The sequence below is a fragment of the Pogoniulus pusillus genome, chromosome 34 (genome assembly GCF_015220805.1).
Source record: "Pogoniulus pusillus isolate bPogPus1 chromosome 34, bPogPus1.pri, whole genome shotgun sequence".
In the NCBI taxonomy this organism is placed as follows: Eukaryota; Metazoa; Chordata; class Aves; order Piciformes; family Lybiidae; genus Pogoniulus; species Pogoniulus pusillus.
In genome coordinates, this window is record NC_087297.1 from 13,022,916 (window position 1) to 13,044,041 (window position 21,126).

A 21,126-nucleotide genomic window follows, 5' to 3' on the forward strand; every position below is an offset into this window, starting at 1 on the left:
GCCTTTCCTCTGGGGCTTCCAGCTGAGGAAACGGTGACCAGAGGCGATTTACCCACTGGTCCCTTAGCGCTCTGCCAAGGGTACAAACTGACACCTCCCAGCTGAGCAGGCTGCCCTTTGTTCATTCATTCATCTCTTCTGCTTTTTAGGTCAAAGTAAATAAGGAGCAGAGACTCCAGAGTTCTGCTGCTGCAGCTGAAGAAAGACCTTGGAGAAGACAAAAGCCCAACCTTGTGACTCAGCCTGCTGGAGGGGACCCAGCGTCTCTTTCTGCCTGGGTGGCTCTTGCCAGCAGCTCAGCTTTGTTAATTCATAGCTCCTTGTAGGGATGAGCTTGAAGTTTTGGAATAATTTACTTCCATGGACAGCTGTAAATTGTAAATTTAGTTTTGGTTTTCTATTTTCATTTCAGTATTTTTACAACATGTAGTGGTTAAGGCATGAAAAGAGAACAACCTGCAGGACGTGGCAGAGGGACAGCTCCTGCTCCAGCAGGCCAGGTTGTTCTGCTGCCTGATAGAATCATCCCGTACCTGGTTGAGATTGTGTCAGTAAAGAGGCAGTTTGGCTCCAGGAGTCAAACCCTGGCACTGTGCAAGGGATCGTTTTGGTGTTCAAGGCTCTCAGTGTCCACTCCCAGCGTTGCTGCACCTGCTGTGTGCAGCAGGGAGTGCTCTGTGGCACCTGATGTGCTCAGCTAGTCACTGGGATTCATACTTGGCTCCTTCTCTCCTCAGTTCTCCTTCCCTCAGCCCAGCAGCAACAGCTGTCAGTGAGCTGAAGAGAAGCAGGACAGCTGCTCTGTGGCTCTCCAGGAACCCTTCCACCACCCAGGGCTCTTTCCAGGGCTGCAATTTGCACGTTTCTCCTTCCACCCAGGAAGCAGCCAAGCATGACTGTACAGTCCAAGGCACCAACTGAAGCCTTGGAAGCCTCTGGGGACTCAGTTTGGTTTTGATTTCACAGTAAAGCTGGCAAAAAAAAAAGTGTGTAAAAATGTGTAAAGTTCTCTGTAAATACCTGTGGAGAAAGAAGCTGCAGTGTGGCTGTGGTGCTTTGTTTGCTCTCCTGTCACCAACGGCAGCAAGAGACCCCCAGAGCTGCTGTCTCTGGGCACCTGGCAGTGTTTTTAACACAACTTAGCATTTCTTGCCTCTTAATTACTCTGCCAAGTGCTCTGCACAGTTGGATACTCCAGAGAGTTCTGCCTCTTCACAGTGCCCCACCTGCCCCAGCCTTTGGCAGTGTTTGAGGCTCTCTGGGCTTCTGTGGGGGACTGTCGGGGGTGGGCCTGTCAGGAAGGCCATATCCCTTCTGAGCTGTGCAACTCTGTGTCACCACCAGAAGCTGAACTGTCCTCCCCTTCTGCTCTGACCACAGCTGGAGTGTTGTGTCCAGTTCTGGGCTCCCCAGTGCAAGAGAGGCAGGGAATGGCTGGAGAGAGTCCAGCAGAGGGTACTGAGATGCTGAGGGGCCTGGAGCAGCTCTGTGAGGAGCAAAGGCTGAGAGCCTGCAGAAGTGCAGCCCCCAGAGGGGATCTGAGCATTGACAATCAACTGCTAAAGGGTGGGGGGACAAGAGAGGATGGGGCCAGACTCTTGTCAATGGTGCACAAAGTGGAACCCAGGATTTTTCCTTATGTTCCACCTAAACATAAGGAAAAATCCTGGGAAGCTGCTGAAGCCCTGGAGCAGGCTGCAGAGCAGTGCAGAGGGTGGGCAGAAGGAGGCCTTTAGCAGTGTTACTAAGGGTACCAGTCTGAAGCTGGGGGGTGATAGGTAGCATGCAACAAAGCTACTTTCTGCTCTTTAAAACCTGAGAACACACAATGAGGACACCCAAAAGCCTTCATCCCAAAGCCTCACCTCTCCAGCCAGCTGTGTCCAGCTCAAGTGCTTCAGCAGTGTTGTCACCAAGCACCATGCAGGCAGGTGAAGCCTTTCTTCAGGGTGGTTGTCTGCAGACAGCTGCCTGCTTGCTTCTCTTTCAGGGGGGCATTATCTGGGTGAAAAAGCCAAGTCAGCAATCTGTGGAGTTGCTCTAACAGGCTTTGACAGTGGCAAACAAAACCTGACATCCCAAACTAATTGGCTTTGCCTCCTTCCCACTACCAGCCTCATCTACCTTAACTGTAACAAATTACAACCTGGGAGCTGCCTCCTTCCTGGAGGAAGTTCCAAGCTAGGAAAAGCTTCCTGCCAGGTAAAGCTCCAACACCAGGAGGGTGCCTGGGCAAGCAAATTCAGCTCTTAGCTGAGTATTTGGAGGGAAGCTTCAGTGCCCAACAGAGTGATGGGGCACTGCCTGGCACAGTGGGGCTGGGTGGTTGTGTGAGAGGTTTGATGGGTTAGAGAGTCACAGACTGAACCAGGAAGGGACCCCTAAAGGTCACCTTGCCCAGGCCCCCTGCAGGAGCAAGTGGTGAAACGCTGGAACAGGCTGCCAAGGGATGTGGTTAAGGCCCCATCCCTGGAGCCATCCACCAGTTTTCACCCTTAAAATGGATCACCTGTGCCATACCTTGAGTGCTGTGTCCAGTTCTGGGCCCCTCAATTCAAAAGAGATGTTGAAGTGCTGAAATGTGTCCAGAGAAGGGCAGCAGGACTGGGGAGGGGCCTGGAGCACAGCCCTGAGAGGAGAGGCTGAGGGAGCTGGGGGCGTGCAGCCTGCAGAAGAGGATGCTCAGGGCAGTGCTCACTGCTGTCTGCAGCTCCCTGAAGGGAGGCTGTAGCCAGGTGGGGTTGGGCTCTTCTGGCTGCTGTTGTGCTGTGCCTGTTCTGCCACCTCATGGTTAGCAGCAGAAACTGAACCACTCTCAGATGGGTCCAGAATACAGGAGAGGAAAAAGAGAAACACATGGACCTGTGGCTGGAGAACCTCCCCTGTGGAGACAGGCTGAGGGAGTTGGGGCTGTTCAGCCTGGAGGAGAAAAGGCTCCTAGGAGACCTTAGAGCAGCCTCCCAGTACCTGAAAGGGTTTCAAGAGAGCTAAGGAGGGACTTCTGACAAAGGCTTGGAGTGACAGGACCAAGGGCAGCAATGGTTTAGAACTGTTAAATGGTCCAGGTGGAGATCACAGAAGACTTCCCAACCTCTCTGGGCAGCATGTTCCAGGGCTCCAGCATCTCAGAGGAAAGAAGCCTTCCCTCATCTTCAGATGGAAACCAAGGCCTGGGTAAGCTCATTTGAGAGTGATGGAGCCAAACTGGCCATCTGGGAAGTTCACCCAGCTAAGCACTTCCCAGGGCTGCCTGACACCCACATCACCGGATAGGGAACTCCTCACCACTGTCCCTTCTCCTGCCTGTCCCAGTTTGGGACACCACAACCTAAGTCCCAGGCTACTCTACAGTCCTCCAGCTAAGCAAGAGCCCCATCTCCAGGGGGAGATTTCTGCAACATGCTGAAGAAATGAGGAGGTGAAGTGGCCCAAACCTGGCTGCTGTCATTTGCTCAGAGTCATTCACACCAGAGCAGAGCAGACTGCAGCTCGGCTGCAGCCAGCAGAGCTGCTGTGCAAGGAAAGGAGACTGGGCCACGCTCAGAGCTGTCTAGAAAGCAGCAGCTCTTCTGCTGCAAACTGTCATGAGCACATTTCCATAGGTAATGGCATCAAACAGGAATGCTCTGCAAATGCCTAAGCCAGCAAGTGAAGAGGAGGCCAGCAGATGGCTTCTGCACATCTGAGGAGCTTTTTAAGATTAAACAAACAAATGAAGATTGCAGAGGAGTGTCACTCATGCATCTTGTTGGCTGTTTAATCAGGCAGCTGAGCCACCCCACGTTTTAATTGCCTCTCTTTTTTAGTGCTCCACTCTCATTTCACATTGCATAAATGAAGCTCTTCAGTTTTTCTTGCCTGGTTTGAAGTGTTGCCATCTAGATTAGAATTCATCAGCGAGTTCTGCAGGACAGAGAAGAAGACAACTGCCCCAGAGCTTGCTGCTCATCAAAAAGGATGAGATCATGGGTGCTTTGTAATTACCTCTCATGTAATCCATCACCCATCTGGGTTCTGTGCTTCAGTACTACAGCCAGGAGCTAGGAAAATGCAATGAATTCATGGGAAGCTCAGGTGGAGAGAGGAGCTGCTGAACAGAAATGATGGATGGGAGTGAGCTAGAGGCTGCAGCAAATACCTCTTTGCCTTTTCAGTGACCCTTTCGTCTCTTTGTCCCGCTGGGAGCCAGCCCAGCCCCAGTCCTGCTCACTGCTGTCCTTCCCCAGCTCAGCCTCTGCTCCCTGAGGCACTCTCTCAAGCTCAGGGCAGCTCTGCTCAACCAGGGGCTGCTGCTAGCAGGGAGAAGCTGATGGGGACAGTTCCTGCCAAGGGCTGTGCTGCACAAAGCCTCTGCCTCACAGTTGCTCCTCTGCACACCAAGGGCACTGCCCCACTTTGGTGGGCAGCATGGCAGAAGTGACACTTGTGAGGTGACCAGAGGTCAGGGACTTCAGACTCACCAGGGAGCTGCAGCAGATGCTGGTTCTTGTTGGCCATCTGGTGGCGAGGGCAGAATGGCGCAAAGAGAAAACCTCTGCAGAGCTTCTGGAAGATGCTTTCCCATCACCTGCAAGACACAAGAGGGACACACCTTGCTGCTCAGTGCCAGGGCTCCCACATAGCAGCAGGCAAGGTGGTTAGGCTCATAAGCCATACTCTGAGTAAGAGGAGAGCATGGCCACAGGCTCCTTAACGCTAAAAACTACACTCCAAGTTCTGTCTCAGCAATGGAGAAATCAGAGCAGGCAGAAGCTCTACTGAAATGCCTTTAAAGTAGCTTTTTTAACCCTCTGTTGGGCTGGCCAGTTCTGGATTCCCATCTGACTTGATGGAAGAGCCAGCAGCTCTTATGGCACTCAACAGTACAAAGAGATGTGGCTTTGCTCTTTCCTCTGAGCCCCACCAGTTCTGCAACCCTGCCCACCCTCACAGGGCTCTGACTCTGCACCTAGCATCAGCCTGCTGTGACCAGGAAGAAGCCTTGCTGAGAGCTTCTGCCCCATGGCTCAGCAGCCACATCTGAGTGCATCTGGACACAGGTCCCTGCCTGAGCTGTGCTGTGGCCATGGAGCTCACTCTGACTTACTGACAAGGCCAAATCAAGTGACTGTCACAGGTGGAGGTACAGAACAAGAATACTGCTGCTTGAATCAAAGTTTATTCCATGTACCATAGAAAAATCATGGACACCATCAAGGAAGGCTTCATGAGATCAAAGATACAAAGAAAAGACACATCCACAAAAATCCTCTGTGCTCTCACCATGGTACACACAACAGAGTTACACACTTGGAACTAATTACTCCCACTGCACTTAGCAGACATTCCACTTCAGTGGTGAATCCCTGGGTTTAAGGATAAATCCTGTCCTCCTTAGGGAAACTCTTAAGAGTTATTTCTAAGAACTCAGCTTGAACAAGAACCAGAAGAGAGGGCTTAGTTTGCAAGTGTCTTAGCAGCTCCATTTATGTGCAGCTGTGGAGTGTAATCATCTTTTTAGGCTTGGCTCTACTCAGGAGTCAGCTAATAAATAAAAGTGAGTTCTGTTTCCTGAATGGGGCTGACCTGACAGCTGTAGATATCATCTACAGCATCACCTCCTGAAGCTTGTGATGACTGTCACTGCACTTCATGTTCTCTTCTGCAGCTGCTTCATGAGGAAGAACAAGTCAGAGGCTCTTGGCTTGAAAGCCCTGAGAAACGGACCAGCTTTGCTCAGAAAAGGTACCTGAGAGGGTAAAGTACTGCCAAAGAGGGCTGAGGCATGCACCTGAACTCTTCCCCAAATCCCTACTGATGCAGGGATGTGATTTTTAGGCCAAAATGTCTCTCTGCTACCACATGGGTCAATCTGACAAAACAAACCCTGCCAAGAGCTTGGCTCCATTCACACACTGATGGCAAACTCAACAATCTCACTGGTGAAACCCTCTGGGAAGGGCAGGATTTTACTAAGCAGTGGGTCTAAGCCCACAGTGTGTAAGAAAGAGAACTCTCAGATCTTAAATATATGAAAATGGTTTTCCTTCTCCTAAACATGATCACTTCCAAGTCTACAAGCAGGATCAAAGCTTCTTCCCCGGGAAAAAAAATGCCCTTTTTTTCCCCCCTCTAACTTGCCTCAAAGTGGGATCCAAGTGATCATTTTAGGGCCAAGAGGCCCACAGCAATCTGGCCTGGATCAGCAGGATGGAGGTGACTGTCCCCATGTGTTCTGCACTGGTGATGTCACACCCTGAGAACTGCCTTTGGTTTTGGGCCCCCTTTCTCCAAGGACACTGAAAGGCTGAAGCAGGTTCAGAGAAGGGCAACAAAGCTGGTACAAGGTCTGGAAAACAGATACAGGGAGCTGGGGGTGTTCAGCCTGGAAGAAAGAAGGCTGAGGGGGGAGCTTCTGCATCTCTACAGCTCCCTGAGAAGAGGCTGGAACTAGGTGGAGGTTGGTCCCTTCTCCCTAGCAGCAAGTGACAGGACAAGAGGAAACCGCCTCAAGTTGCACCAGGGGAGGTTCAGGATGGACATCAGAAGAAACTTCCTCCCTGAAAGGGTTCTCAAAGGATGGAACAGGGTCCCCAGGGATGTGTTTATAAGACACAGAGATGTGGTGCTGAGGGCCATGGCTTAGCACCAGCCTTGGCTGACTCAGAATGGTTGATCTGAAAGGTCTGTTTCAAACAAGCCAATTCTATGATTCTGTGACCCAAGAAAATTATGTTACTGAGTGCAAATGTTTATCTTAATGATCCAGCAGTGCAAGGTGACCAGAGGATAAATGATTGCAAAGGAAGAGATCCTGGGGCACGTGCAGCACACAACATCAACCTTCAGCACACAACACTGGCAAACGATTCCACTTATAAGCATCCAGAGAGCACCTGGCATGGGGCATTCAATCAAAGAAATAGATCTGCTGGAAGGAGGAGAAGGTTCCTGTATAGATGGGAGTGTAATTATAGATCAGGGCCTTCGTTTCCTCTTCTTCACTGGGGAAACGATGCAGGCTCTTCCGGGCTGCAAAAGATGGGAGAAGGACAAATCACTGCACTGCTCCCTGCCCTGCAAGTGCCTTCCCTGGCAAAGCTGCTCTGTGTGGAACAACAGAGTGGTAATCACAGGGACTTGAGTGAAAAACTGGGATGTGAAAATGAGAGCTCAGCAGAACAGCTTAAAGTGGGCACAGATGAGCACTGCTTCTACTGCCTTGCCCCAGAGCAAGCTCCTGCCAACCAGCTCTGGCTGCCTACCCCTAACTCCTAAACCAAATGTGAGCTCTTCTCCCCATTCTGTGCTGATCAACACCTAAAGGGTGAGGGGCAAGAGGATGGGGCCAGACTCTTGGCAGTGGTGCCCAGGGACCGGCCAAGGGGCAATGGGCACAAACTGGAACCCAGAAGGCTCCATCTGAATAAGAGGAGAAAGTTGTTTGGTGTGAGGGTACTGGAGACCTGGAGCAGGCTGCCCAGAGAGGCTGTGGAGTCTGCTTGTCTGGAGAGATTCCAACCCCACTTGGACTTTGTGCCCTGCTTTAGCAGGGGAGTTGAAGTGGATGATCTCCAGAGGTCCCTTCCAGCCCTCACCACGCTGGGATTGCAGGACCTTTTTGGTTTCATTCTCTTTATGCAAGGCAGGTTAGAATGTCACAGCGAGCACTGGACATGGTCAAAGCCCACAGAGTCACTCTCTTGAGAAGAGCTGATGGAATGCCTGTCCTCCTGATGTCACTTAGTTACTAAGCCATTCTATTCTGAGCACCCTTTGGGTTTTTCCCTAAGCTTACCAAGCTTGCAGAGTAATCCTCTGAGAAAGCAGCAAGAGGTACTGAACTCTGGCAGCTGCAGAAGAGCTCTGCCACCTTCAAAGGCATTCTCTAATGCTTCACTTTAAGAAAGGATCATTGTGGACAATAAACTTTTTACCTTCATTAATGAAGAAGTCAGCTATATAATATGCTGCTCTGACAGCTGATGGGGAATGCGGAATGCCTGGAGAATTCTTCCACTCAAAAGGGTTTTTCTCTGGATGCCACTGGACACCATAAATTGGGTATTTGTATGCTGCAACAAACACAAAGCACCTAAGCAAGGTCTGTGCCTTAATTAGGTGCTGAAGTCTTACTGCAAAAGAAATTCAGTGGACAGACTGCAAACACCTCCCATCAGTAGTGTCACAGAAGCTTCAGCAGCAAGGTGAAAGTCTGTCCAAGTGCCAGCAGAGCTGAAGAGGAAAATGGTTGCTGTAAAAGAAGGGCTCAGGCCACGGCACAAGAGCTTTGTGCATCACTTCTGGATTATTTGCAGGTCTGTGGCTGAAGGACGCTGAGGTGCAGGAGCAGGTCCAGGGAGAGCAATGAAGCTGGGAAGGAGTCTGGAGAACAGAGCCCGTGAGGAGCAGCTGAGGGAACTAGGGGTGTTCAGTCTGGAGAGAAGGAGGCTGAAGGGAGACCTTCTGGCTCTCCACAGCTCCCTGAAAGGAGGCTGGAGTGAGGTGGGGGTTGGGCTCTTCTCCCAAGAAACAAACGACAGGACAAGAGGAAACAGGTTCACGTTGCCCCAGGGGAGGTTCAGGCTGGACACGAAGACTTTTCTTCTCTGAAAAGGTTGTCAGGGCCTGAAACAGCCTGTCCAGGGCAGTGGAGGGGTTTCCAAGCTGTGTAGATGTGGTGCAGTGGTGACCTGGCAGTGCTGGGTTAACAGCTGGGTGTGATGACCTGAGAGGTCTCTTCCAGCCAAAATCCTATGAGCTGTGGCAGTTCCCTCAGTGCCCTGAGTTGTTCTGCTTGTCCAGCACTCAGAGCACCACAGGCAGACAAGCAGAAGTAGAGACAGAAATGAGGTGTCACAGGGCTGTGCTGCACTGCAGAGGGAGTAAAGTGCTGCACACCTCACACCACAGCACTCCAACACTCCAGTGCTGAGAGCGATATCACAGCTGGAAGGGCATCAGCAGGTGAGAGAACAGAGACAGGTACTCAAAAGATACAATACCCTGCAAACTGAGTCTGTTCCTCTCAGCCAGAGCACCAGCAGGGCTGATGCTCCCTCTGCTGCTCTAACTGCAAGCCTGGAGTGCTATCTGTAACATCAATGCCACAGCATCTCTAAAGAATGAATTTGGTGCAAACAGCTCACAAAAACTCCTGTCCTTACCTTCCATAGTAGATATGAACTCCACTTCCCCATCCATGTTGGTGGTCAGAACGTTATAGAACTCATGAAGCTTTTCACTCTTGGTGAAATTCTGTGGTAAGGAGAAGAGGTAACATAGGAGGTGTCAACTCCCCAGTGGTCTCTAGAGCAAACGGAGCTGTGTTCAGGAAAGCAAATCATCAAATACCTCCATGGAGAGGCTCCACATATGAAAGTTTGATGTCAGTGGCTCAGTAGCAAATGCATGTAGGACATCATTAGGGAAGTTCTTGAACAGTCTGCTGTCTTTGGCAGCTGGCACAAAGGAAAGAGGAAATTGGGTGTTGCCCACAAGCCAAATTGCTAACAGCTGAGCAGTACTGAACCCATCTGGACTCTTGACTCAATCTGAGCTGTGCCTTGAGGAGTTTTGACCTCCAGTCTTGACCCAGCTTGCTAGCCAAGTCCCCCATAAAACAAGCACTGCTCTTTGTCACTCATTTCTGTGACCTTTCCACTCAGAGCACAGACTGAGTTTGTTCAGCCTTCAGAAGAAAAGGCTTAGGGGAGACCTTACTGCCACACACCAGGACATAAAGGGAGGCTGCCATGAGGTTGGAGACTCTCTTTGTACAAGGAGTCTCATGGAAAAGGCAAGGGGTGATGGGGACAAGTTAATGCTGGGGAGATTCCCACTGGACTCCAGAAGGAAGTGTTTCCCCAGAGAACAGCTGGACATTGGGATCACCTCCCAAGGGAAGCAGTGGAGTCCCCTACATTGAGCAGTTTAAAGACTCAGCTTGCCAGCTGGGCCAGCTCACTGCAACTCCAGCTCCAAGCTTTCTAGCCAGTGATGATCCTTGGGGTCCCTTCTGCTCCATGGTCACCAGATGGCCACTGAGCAATTAAAGGCTAGAGTAACAACACTAAGTTGTAACTGTACCTGAGCTGCTGAGTGGCACAGCTCTATCTTAAGGGATTTCCATGCTCCCAGTACTGTACAAGTGGGACAGCAATGTTACAAGTACATCACTTGGAAAGATGCAGTTTGAAACATGGAGGGTTTGGATCTGTACTCTTTGTTCAACTTGGTGACAAAAAGGGACCTCAACCCACATGACTTTTGTGGGTCCAAGTAATCAAATGAGTCAGAGCGCCACACCTGGGGGCTTTGCTGAGTGCTGGTGGTTTCAGATGGTTTGTGCTCACACCTTTGCTTTAGCAGTGACAGGAGTTGCACTGACTTGGTAAAAACAGTCCTGGCAACTTAATATGAAAGATAATCATCAGAAACCTCCCAAAGGTTCATCCTTGGCATTTCTCAGAAGCAAAACCCTCAGCAAAACTCAGACATGAGAAGTCATGGATTGCTCACCTGGAGTGAAGTTCAGAGGGAGTGCAGAACCTTCTGTCTTGGTATTAATGAGTAAAACTTCCCCACTCGTGAGGTAAGTGAGCAGTTCATGCCCCAGACATGTTCCCCAGACTGGGAAATAATCTCCTTTGTCATTTGCCTTCAAAACAAGAAAGGGACAACATAAGGAAAAAGCACTGAGGAGTTAGAGAGAGACTGAAGAGAGCTTCCTGCCCTGCTCACTTTCTCCTGGGTACATGAGAAGTGAAAGTACTGCAGGAGCACCGACCTGCCTTTGTGCAATCTGAACAGTTCTGCTCTGCACCCCCCCCCACCTGCTGCTCCAAAAGCCACTTCTAAGAAGGAAGGAATTACAGGCCCCACTGCACTGCTGCTGGGGTGGTGACCAAGGCCCAGGAGCTGCTGCTTCTCAGAGCAAAGCAGGCAAGATTTACAGAAAGAAGGCTGCAGTCTTCAGGACCACCTGGCACACAGGGCTGGGAACACTACAGGCAACTCCAAGGGTGAAAGCCCTCTGCTGTGAGGCCAGGCTGAGAGCTGGGATTGACCAGCCTGGAGAAGGCTCCAGGGAGATGTTCTGGTAGCCTTTCAGTAATTAAAGGGGACAGACTTGAGCAGGGCCTGCAGAGACAGGACAAGGGTGATGCCCTGAAACTATAGCAGGGAGATTTAGACCAGATATAAAGAACTGTTTTACACTGAGGGTAGTGAAACAGTGGCCCAGGTTGCTCGGAGAGGTGGAAGATGCCCCACATCCCTGGAACCATTGCAGGTCAGGATGTCTGGGGCTCTAAACAACCTGCTCTAGTTGAAGATGTCCCTGCTGACTGCAGTGGGACAAAGTCCCTTCCAAAATATGGTGTAAAGTCAATAAACATCATGACCCCACTGAAAACCCCAAGAAACCCTTGTCCCAGCAGCAGGGCACAGCCTGCACTTCACACAGGGAAAGGTTACAAAGACATTCAAGATAAGACAGACTTGGCAAGATTTGGGCTTAAGGTGACAGACAATTACCAGCAATAAAGACACAGAAGAGAACAATGTTGGTGCTGGGGGGACTGAAGAGTAGAGAGCTTCAGTATAGAACTGCATCACTGATGGTGCTGTGGATGCCACCACCTGTGCTTCCCTGCCTGCTGCAGAGCTGGCAGTGAGGGTGAAAAGAGAAAATCCTCTTCCTCACTGCCAAAGAATGCTTCTGCCATGGTAACAGCTTAAGCACTACTGCTAACAGCCTCTGGAATAGGGCAAAGCTTTCCACATCTTCTGTGACCACTTGAAATCAACGTGAGCTGAGAATAAGGGGCAAGAAGAAAGACAATTGACAGTTTTACTCAAGGCAAGTGCAGATCTCTAATGAATCACAAGAACAGGCTGCCCAGGCAGGTGGTGGAGTCACCACCTCTGGAGGTGTTCAGGAAATGTGTGGGCATGGCACATGGGGACACAGATTAATGGCCACGGTGGTGCTGGATTGAGGGCTGGACTCTGATCCTGGAGGTCTTCTCCAACCAAAGCAATTCTCTGGCTCCTGTGCACTGCATGTAAAGCTCAGTCAATCTCCACACCTGCCCACACTGCACATTCTCCTTCAAAACCTGACTGCCGTCTAAAAAAAACCAAACCCCTACTTCTGCTCTAAGAGAATTAAATCTACACTAAAGGATTCAAGAGCTTTGCTGATGCTCTTTGAACAGAAGAGCTTCCTCAAATTCCATCTTAATAAAGCTAATGAGCATGTAAATATCCCAAAGTAATTAACAGAACCTTTCAAGTATTCGTTCCACCTTTTGTTGTGTCATGAATCAACCCAGTGTTTACTTAAGAGTATTTACAGCTACCAAAGCAAAGGAACAGCTAAAATGGGTTCCTGTGTTCACCTTGATCCCTCATTTGCACCTCCAAAGATAAAGCTACTTGCAGGAGAAAAGTGTTTCAGGTAAGTGAGAATAAAGGTGTTTCACAAGCTGTAACAATAGACAAAGGGAGGCCTTAATGTTACATGATTGCAAACTGCTTTCTGAGAGGCTCTAGAATTCCTTCCAAATCTAACTGTTGGCTCTAAGACTTCTACAGGTGATTAGATTTCTGTTTATCTTTGATCAATTATTAATGCCACCAGATCCTCTCTGCTTTGGAACATGTCAGTACTTCAGCAGCAGATCCTCTCGGCTTTGGAACATGTCAGTACTTCAGCAGCAGATCCTCTCTGCTTTGGAACATGTCAGTACTTCAGCAGCAGATCCTCTCTGCTTTGGAACATGTCAGTACTTCAGCACAAGCCCCCCCCAGAGCCATAAGCCTCAGGTACAAGGAATAAATGAGCGTTTTCACCTGGAGAACTTGAGAGTTTAAGCTTATGCCACAACATGTAACAGGAAAAAGTGTCAGCAGTCCAAAGCTCGAGGTATGAAATGAGTTCTGAAGGCAGAAGCCAGCAATGAGCTTCTTGTAGGGCTTACAGATAACACACTGGATGGCAACACAAAACGAGCCTCCCTGTGGTTTTGTTCTCTGAGCAGTGACAGTAACAAGAACAGACTGTGCCTTAGTCATTACCTCTAACGCCTTGTGGTAAAATATCTTAGCAACCCTGGAATATTCTGAAGTCTTAAGATCCACACCACCTCCTGGAAAAAGTACCCTGAAAGGCAACATTCAAGAATCTGATTAGCAATCTGATCGAACTAACAGCTGGACAATGCACACAGAAAGGCTGAGAGTGCTTCTGAGGGGAGGATTCAGCCTACAGCACCTCTCAAATCCACAGAGAGGTATCTAAGCTTCCACTGTGGATGGCAGCAGGGATCTAGTCAGACTGGAGACTCAGGTCTTCTGGAGCAGATATTTAACTAGTGGAGAGGCTGAACAGCCCTGTAAGGCTCCACTGGCTGTACTGGCCAGCACTCCATTAATTAGGTGAGTTTAGGAAGCTGGTGTACATGCAGACAGCTCAGTTTAGGTGTCTTTAGTCATTAACTGAACCATATCCTAAATCCTGGTGAAGAATGGTTGCTAACAAAGCAGTGACTGAGCCTAGAGAAATACAATGGTTGGACTCTATGTTAAAGGTCTCCTCCATCCCCAGTGACTCTGTAAGATGGGGAAGAGTCAACAGAGAATACCTAAAATACAGCTTTCAGCAATGATAATGGCTTGATGCTGTCATAAACAGAATGAACTGCAGCTACCTGAGCTCCAGTGTCTCTTACTGCTCAGAGCCAACCACATTCACTGTGAATTTCAAAGGCTCTCAGCAGTCTGTTGCTATAGTCATAAAATTCTGTCTCTCCTATTGTAGAGGTGGCATTGAACAATCAACAAGATCCAAATGCTGTGAGAACTGAGGTTGTTCAGCCTGGAGGGAAAAAATGCTCCAGGGAAATCTTATGGCAGCCTTCCTGTACCTGAAGGGGGCAACGAGAAAGCTGAGGAGGGACTGTTTGCAAGTGACAGGACATGGGACAATGGACTGAAGCCTGAGCAGGGCAGATTTAGCCTGGAGATTAGGAAGAAATTCTCTCCAGTGAGGGTGGTGAGACACTGGCACAGGTTGCCCGGGAGGCTGTAGAGCACAGAAGCACCCAATGTGATCTTTGATCTTTGATCACGTTGGGTGCTTCTGTGCTCCACAACCTCCCTGGAGGTGTTCAAGGCCAGGCTGGATGAGACCTTGAGCAACCTGGGCTGGTGGGGTTGGAAATGACTGAACTTTAAGGTCCCTTCCAACTCATTCCATGAACTGCAAAGAACCTGGGACTAAGCTCTTACCACATAAAAGGCAAACACATCTCTTCCTTCTAAGTTTCCACAGAACAGAAAGCTGCTCCCATCAGAGCTCTGTTGTTTGCACACAGCTATTTGCTGCTGGCTGACAGCGGAGAGCAACATGAGGAAACAGAAGTCATCCTCACTCACTTGCACAAACCCAACTGCCAATCACAGCAGGATAAGAGAACTGGATCTACCTGCCCAACACCCTTCTGCTCTGAGGTAGGAAGAATACAAAACCTCATTGGTGAAAGTCCTTCTAGCCACAGGGCAGAAAGTGTCACCATTTTACACCTGCTCATACCACAAGACCCTGAACTCAGTGTGCAAGGCATGCTGTGGAGCACAGGATAGTGCTCTGCCCAGGCAGCCATGCTCCTAAATCTGCAAGTTCTCCACGTGCTGATTCTCATCTCAGCACAGGCAGAAGCTCAACGTAAATATTCATCACTTCAGATGCTCACTTCACGACCACAAGTGGCCCAATCAGAAGCCACAGGCTCACATCCCAAGCATAACAGCAGCTGGTCTGACACTTCCAAAGGGCACTTTCAGCACAGGGCAAACACTGAAGGTTTTGCCTTTGCTCAGTCTACAATTAAAATGTGGTCAATTAGACCACACTGCCCCACATTTAAAATGTAGGAAGAACACATGGGCAGACCCTGGAGGTGTTTTAAAGACACATAGATGTGGTGCCAAGGGACATGGTTTAGCATCACACTTGGCAGAGTTAAGAGAATGGTCAGACTTGATCTGAAAGTTCTCTTCCAACCAAAACAATTCTGTGACTATGAACAGTTGCAGAGATGGAGGTTGTCTACCAAAGACTTAATTAAGCCTCATGACAGGCAAGAACCATTCAAGGTCAAAGAAAGAAAGCAGCCAAAAGGGCAGAAAAGACTGGAAATCAGGAACTTTTATGACAGTGGAGATCTGGAGAGGGAAGAAAGAACAGAACAGGGAAGAAGCACCCAGATATTAAGTGTCAAAATCAAGATGAGGAAGAGAGATCTCTGGAGAACATGGCACAGCTCAAAACCAGAACAGGGACTCAGTGCTCAAAACTTACCCATTAATTGAGTGGAACAGTCTATCATATTCCTCATCTGAAAGATTTAATCTGAAACACCAAGGAAAATGGTTACAGAGCACATCAAACACACAAGATTTGATCATAAAGATGTCAATGCTATTGGACAGGAAGATGAGGCACAAAATTAAGCAGCATGTTTTAAACAGTAAAATAGCCACAAATCAAAGGAGACAGCTCAGTAGAGACTGACAATTCCCAAGATGGGAAATAAAGCCTTTCAAGTACAGCTCAGCCATGAGGTACCCTGAGAGCCCTCTGCAGACACTGGTCAAGCTTCCCCCTTAGAGGCATGCCATGGTGGTTATTTCCTGCAGGGACCCCCCTGCACACACTGGTTAAGCCTCACCCCTAGAGGCATGCCATGGTGGTTACTTCCTGAAGACTGGCAGCTCCAGTTTGTGAGGGCTTCCGAGAAGGGCAGAGCTTCCTCAGAAGGTCACACCCTTCCTCAGAAAAGATGAAGTGTAGAGGTGGAAGACTGAGACAGGCCTCAGCAGCAGCAAAACACCATCTCAGCAGTATGACAGCAGCACTGGTATTTCACAGGTTAAACCCCAGCATTTTTCCAAAGAAAAGCTAATATCATAAGAAGGAATAGTACAAAACTGGGTGTTTTGCTCTGCTTTTCTTCTGATTTCTAAAGCACCTTGCAAACTGTGGCATCTTCAGTCTCTGGGGAGCTCCAGGCACTCAGAGCAGCAGCACAACTCTCTTTATGTGCCTTCAGGATGATGCTCTTACACTAAGCCACCGTCAGCCACATGGTAAGGATACAAAAACCTACCTTACTGGCACAACTCGGGCACCAGCAGACTCCAAGAACTTCACATATGAAGCTGCAATGTAAGAACTTCCAAATTTGTGGAACTTGTCATAGTGACACTCCTGTGACAATATGCCTGGAGGGTGCAAGAGAGAAGAATCAGCACTAGAAAAGCAGCAAACGCCAGAGAGAGAAAAAGCCAACTGCAGTTTCCTATATGCCAGAGTGCAGTGGTTTATTTACCTCCTGGAAGAAGTACAAGCACTGAGGCAATGGGGCATTAATTACCATGCCTAATCACAAGGTTCCAAATAAACACAAATTATCTGACTAAGGTTCAGCCTCCCAGCTGTGGGCTCATCACTACAAAAAGGACACCGAGGGGCTGGGGCATATCCAGAGCAGGACAATAAAGCTGGGGAAGGGTCTGGAGAACAGGACTGGTGAGAGTCAGCTCCTAAGGGAGCTGAGGGTGCTCAGCCTGGAGAAAAGGAGGCTGGGGCAGGGGGAGACCTCATTGCACTCCACAACTCCCTGAAAGGAGGCTGAAGCCAGGCTGTGTTCGGTTTTTCCTCCCAAGCAGCAAGGAATAGGACAAGAAGGAAGAGCCTCAAGTTGCAGCAGGAAAGGTTTAGGCTGCACATAAGAACAATTTCATGACTAGAAAGCAAGTATTTATCACAGAATGTCAGGGGCTGGAAGGGGCCTTGAAAGATCATCTAGTCCAACAGCCTTAGCTTGCCTGAACTCCCTGTGTAGTCAGTGAAGTGTATCTCAGACCACACTCCCCTCCATTCCCCTCGGTTGTGTTAATACCAGAATGAAAAGCTTTCAGCCAAAACACCTGTAAACCTTGCCTGCTGGCACAGCCTTAGCAGACTGAACCCAAAATCTGAGAATGGAATCCTATGGAGTCCATCTTTCTAAAACAATCCTCACTCACTACTGCTCTGGAGGTTTTTTTCACCACATATTCCTTATGTTGCATTCAGAGGCATAAGGAATTAAGAGAACTTCACTGCTCCTAGAGGGTGAAGAAAAAAGCTGTGGTACAGAATGATGTTCAATTAAAAATAACTATTCACAGTATCACCAAGGTTGGAAGAGACCTCATAGATCATCAAGTCCAACCCTTTACCACAGAACTCAAGGCCAGACCATGGCACCAAGTGCCACGTCCAATCCTGCCTTGAACAGCTCCAGGGACGGCGACTCCACCACCTCCCCGGGCAGCCCATTCCAGTGTCCAATGACTCTCTCAGGGAAGAACTTTCTCCTCACCTCCAGCCTAAATCTCCCCTGGCGCAGCCTGAGGCTGTGTCCTCTTGTTCTGGTGCTGGCCACCTGAGAGAAGAGAGCAACCTCCTCCTGGCTACAACCTCCCCTCAGGTAGTTGTAGACAGCAATGAGGTCTCCCCTGAGCCTCCTCTTCTCCAGACTAAACAATCCCAGCTCCCTCAGCCTCTCCTCCTTTTGATGCTAGCAACACAGAATCACCCAGGTACTGAGCTCGTTCTGGATCCAAACTACCTTTGTGAGCTTAACTGTGCAGAATAACAGGAGAAAAAAACCACACTGTTGTGCTAGTTTGAAGCAGGGTAGATTGTTTTGGTGAGAAGAACTAGATCCTAGGCTGTGAAAGGAAAACAATGGTGATGCCTACTGCCCTCAGAGTCTTGCTGAAGAAAGGAAAACATTACATAGCACTCTCACCATTTTCACACTCTCTGCCTTGGGCTGCTGGCTGAGCAACATCATACTCCCTAACCTCACCTTCCCTTTGGACTAACCCACTTTGCTTCTTAACCTCTTGTCCGAACCTCTATTCTTTCCTTAGGACTGGGGTAAGGTGGAGGGGGCAGGGGAAAGGTGAGGGGTGGTTGAGAGCCCCTCCTGGGGACTCAAGTTTCTGGGAGTTGTGCTTCTGTATTACCTTATACCTTATATATTTCTGTATGTAACTGTATGTACTGTAACTATCTGCTTGTATATTGTGCCAGCTGTAAATAAATAGCTTCATTTATATTCCCAGAGCCAGCTGAGTCTAGTCTGGGTGACTTGTAAAGCGTGGAGGGGGGGGCGGGGAACACCCAAGCCATCACACCTGTGTTCTCTGGTTTGCTTCTGTACACAGGAGTCGGATACCAAAAACCATTAGCCAAACTCAACAGACACAATCAGGCGTCCTTCGCCTCAATTTAAGAAGGGACACACTACCCAGCTCCTTCAGTTGTCCAAAAAAGCCACTAGCTCCAAGAATTAAGAGCTCCAACCAAGGTTCCCATGGGCAGGAGTGAGCTCCTGTAATTTCAGCTATGTTCAGAAAGGGCTGTGAGGCTCTGGAGCAGGCTGCCCGGGGCGGCAGCGGAGCTCCCATCCCCGGGAAGGTCTCGCAGCCGCGCAGGTGCGGTGCTGAGGGCCAGGGGCTAGCGGCGAGCTGGCAGAGCGGAGCTAACGGCTGGACCGAGAGGTCTCTTCCAAACCCAACGAGTCAAGACTCCACTCAACGACTTCCTGCCACAATTGCTCCCAAACAGCATTTCTTCAGGCAGCAGGTACAGCACAGCCCTCTCGGTACCAGCTCGGCCCGAACCCACCCTGCGGGAGGCCTTTCCCCCCCCCCCAGAAACCGGCAGGGCTCGGGCCGGCTGCAGGAGCGGTGTGCAACCCCCTGCCGGCGAAGAGCAGACAGCCCCGAGCCGCCGCTTCAGCCCGGGCCGAACCGGTGATCCCCGGGACGCGAGGGGACCCCCTGCCCTTACCTATAATGGGCCTCTCGTTACCGTCCGACCGCCCGCCGCGCGGCACGAGGGGGGCTGCGGCAGCGGAGCCCAGAGCGAGGAGCAGGACGGTGGCCAAGGTGCGAGGGAGCCCAGCGAGGAGCCCCATGGCCGCGCCAGAAGCGAAGAGCTCTCCCTTCAGCCGCCGCTACGGCGCCACACAGCTACGGCGTCACGGAGCGGCGGAGCCAAACGCAGCTCCGCTCCTGCGCCGTCTGCGCACGGCCCCCGGCGCCGCGGGGTACGCTGGGAAACGGTGCCCCCGGTCCTGCGCCGTCTGCGCACGGCCCGCCCGCGCCGCGGGGCACGCTGGGAATCATGGAGTCACAGAATCAAGCTGGCTGGCAGAGAGCTCCAAGCTCAGCCAGCCCAACCTAGCACCCAGCCCTGCCCAACCAACCAGACCATGGCACTGAGTGCCCCAGCCAGGCTTTTCTTGAAGACCCCCAGGGACGGTGCCTCCACCACCTCCCTGGGCAGCCCATTCCAATGCCAATCACTCTCTCTGTGAAGAACTTCTTCCTAATATCCAGCCTATACCTACCCTGGCACAACTTGAGACTGTGTCCCCTTGTTCTATTGCTGGTTGCCTGGGAGCAGAGGCCAACCCCCACCTGGCTACAACCTCCCTTCAGGTAGTTGTAGACAGTAATAAGATCACCCCTGAGCCTCCTCCAGGCTAAACAGGCCCAGCTCCCTCAGCCTCTCCTCATAGGGTTTGTGCTCCAGGCCCCTCAGCAGCTTTGTTGCCCTTCTCTGGACACCTTCCAGCACCTCAACATCTTTCTTGAATTGAGGGGCCCAGAACTGGACACAGCACTCAAGGTGTGGCCTGAGCAGTGCTGAGCACAGGGGCACAAGAACCTCCCTTGTCCTGCTGCCCACACTGCTCCTGAGCCAGCCCAGGATGCCATTGGCTCTGCTGCCCACCTGGGCACACTGCTGGCTCAGCGGCAGCCGAGGCTGCTTGCGCCTTGTAGCTGAGGGGAGCGAATAGGCTCGGCCCTGGGTTCATGCCGTTGGGTGGTTTCTGACTCCGTATGCTTGTGTGCTTGTCTAAGAGCAAGCTACCGTGGCTGAGAGCCACCGAGGCTAAAGGCAGAAGGACCCCAAGGGCTAAAATAGCTGGAAACAAAAGACGGAGCGGGGAGAATGCTGTCAGCTGTGTAAGCAGCGCCACATTGGGTCTTTCTTACATGAGCCAGAGGCAGATCTGGGCGAAGATCAAAATAAGACATGTCCCCTGCATAGCCTCAAGCTGTGCCAGGGCAGGTCTAGGCTGGATGTTGTTAGGAAGCTGTTGGCAGAGAGAGTGATTGGCATTGGAATGGGCTGCCCAGGGAGGTGGTGGAGTGGCTGTGGCAGGAGGTGTTGAAGCCAAGCCTGGCTGGGGCACTTAGTGCCATGGTCTGGTTGGTTGGGCAGGGCTGGGTGCTAGGTTGGGCTGGCTGAGCTTAGAGCTCTCTTCCAACCTGGCTGATTCTGTGATTCTATGATTTACACACTAAAAAACACAACTCCAGGAGGAAAAGTTGAAAGGTGAATGTGAGGGGCACTTTACTGTCATGAGTGAGGTAATAGCACAATGAGTTAGGTAGCTGATGGAGCATCTGTACGAAGCTTTATGTGATGCAAAATCATGGCACTCATCACCTATAGTTTGCTTGTGCTCTATATACTTGAGCTAACAGGGATGAGTGTGTTGTTTTTCACCCAAGGCCTGCTGCTGTAAAGCTCAAATGAAGCAAGCATCCTGATTTTGTGTCAGCTGCCTTTGCACACTGAGGAAATGATCCTTTTTTAGCCTGCAGGGTGAGTGCAGCCCAGACACAACCCTGTGCTGGGCTGCAGCAAGAGCAGTGTGGGCACAGGGCAAGGGAGGGGATTCTGCCCCTTGGCTCTGCTCTCCTCACACCCCACCTGCAGTCCTGGGGGCAGTTCTGCAGCCCCCAGCACAAGCAGCACATGGAAGTGTTCGAGCCAGTGCAGAGGAGGCCACCAAGGTGCTGAGAGGGCTGCAGCAGCTCTGCTGTGAGCACAGGCTGAGAGAGTTGGGGCTGTGCAGGCTGGAGAGGAGAAGGCTTGGAGGAGCCCTTGGAGTGGCCTTGCAGCATCTGAAGGGGGCTGCAGGAGGGCTGGGGAGGGACTATTGAGAAGGTCTGGGAATGGCAGGAGGAGGAGGAATGGGTTTGAAGTGGCAGAGGGGAGATTGA

At 50.6% G+C, this 21,126-nt stretch overlaps 2 protein-coding genes across 20 annotated transcripts in view; one reads left to right on the forward strand and one right to left on the reverse strand.

Annotated features, from left to right (window-relative positions):
* NKAIN3 (sodium/potassium transporting ATPase interacting 3) overlaps window positions 1-1,034 on the forward strand; it is a 115,144-nt gene extending 114,110 nt beyond the window's left edge. For 3 of the 5 annotated variants that reach the window (XM_064170802.1, XM_064170806.1, XM_064170804.1), the window contains one exon: window positions 150-1,034. In XM_064170802.1, coding sequence (XP_064026872.1) covers window positions 150-326 — 177 coding nt within the window. In that variant the 3' untranslated portion in view covers window positions 327-1,034. The remainder of the gene's footprint in view (window positions 1-149) is intronic. The other 2 variants (XM_064170805.1, XM_064170807.1) reach the window with 1 other exon arrangement.
* The window catches only part of GGH (gamma-glutamyl hydrolase), a 39,089-nt gene extending 19,954 nt beyond the window's left edge, over window positions 1-19,135 (reverse strand). For 9 of the 15 annotated variants that reach the window (XR_010308400.1, XR_010308398.1, XR_010308401.1 and 6 more), the window contains exons 1-10: window positions 18,896-19,135; window positions 16,155-16,269; window positions 15,347-15,397; window positions 13,063-13,147; window positions 10,501-10,639; window positions 9,334-9,440; window positions 9,147-9,237; window positions 4,461-4,567; window positions 3,985-4,040; window positions 1,866-2,001 (exon numbers count right to left, since the gene is read on the reverse strand). Coding sequence is in view for 5 of the 15 variants with exons in the window: in XM_064170796.1 (XP_064026866.1) it covers window positions 6,890-7,011; window positions 7,917-8,054; window positions 9,147-9,237; window positions 9,334-9,440; window positions 10,501-10,639; window positions 13,063-13,147; window positions 15,347-15,397; window positions 16,155-16,269; window positions 18,896-19,022 (975 nt within the window). In the remaining 10 variants the exon portion in view is untranslated. Of the gene's footprint in view, window positions 1-1,865; window positions 2,002-3,984; window positions 4,088-4,460; window positions 4,568-5,139; window positions 7,012-7,916; window positions 8,055-9,146; window positions 9,238-9,333; window positions 9,441-10,500; window positions 10,640-13,062; window positions 13,148-15,346; window positions 15,398-16,154; window positions 16,270-18,895 lie in introns of those variants that run through there. The other 6 variants (XM_064170800.1, XM_064170797.1, XM_064170796.1 and 3 more) reach the window with 5 other exon arrangements.
* Between the last annotated feature and the right edge of the window lie 1,991 nt (window positions 19,136-21,126).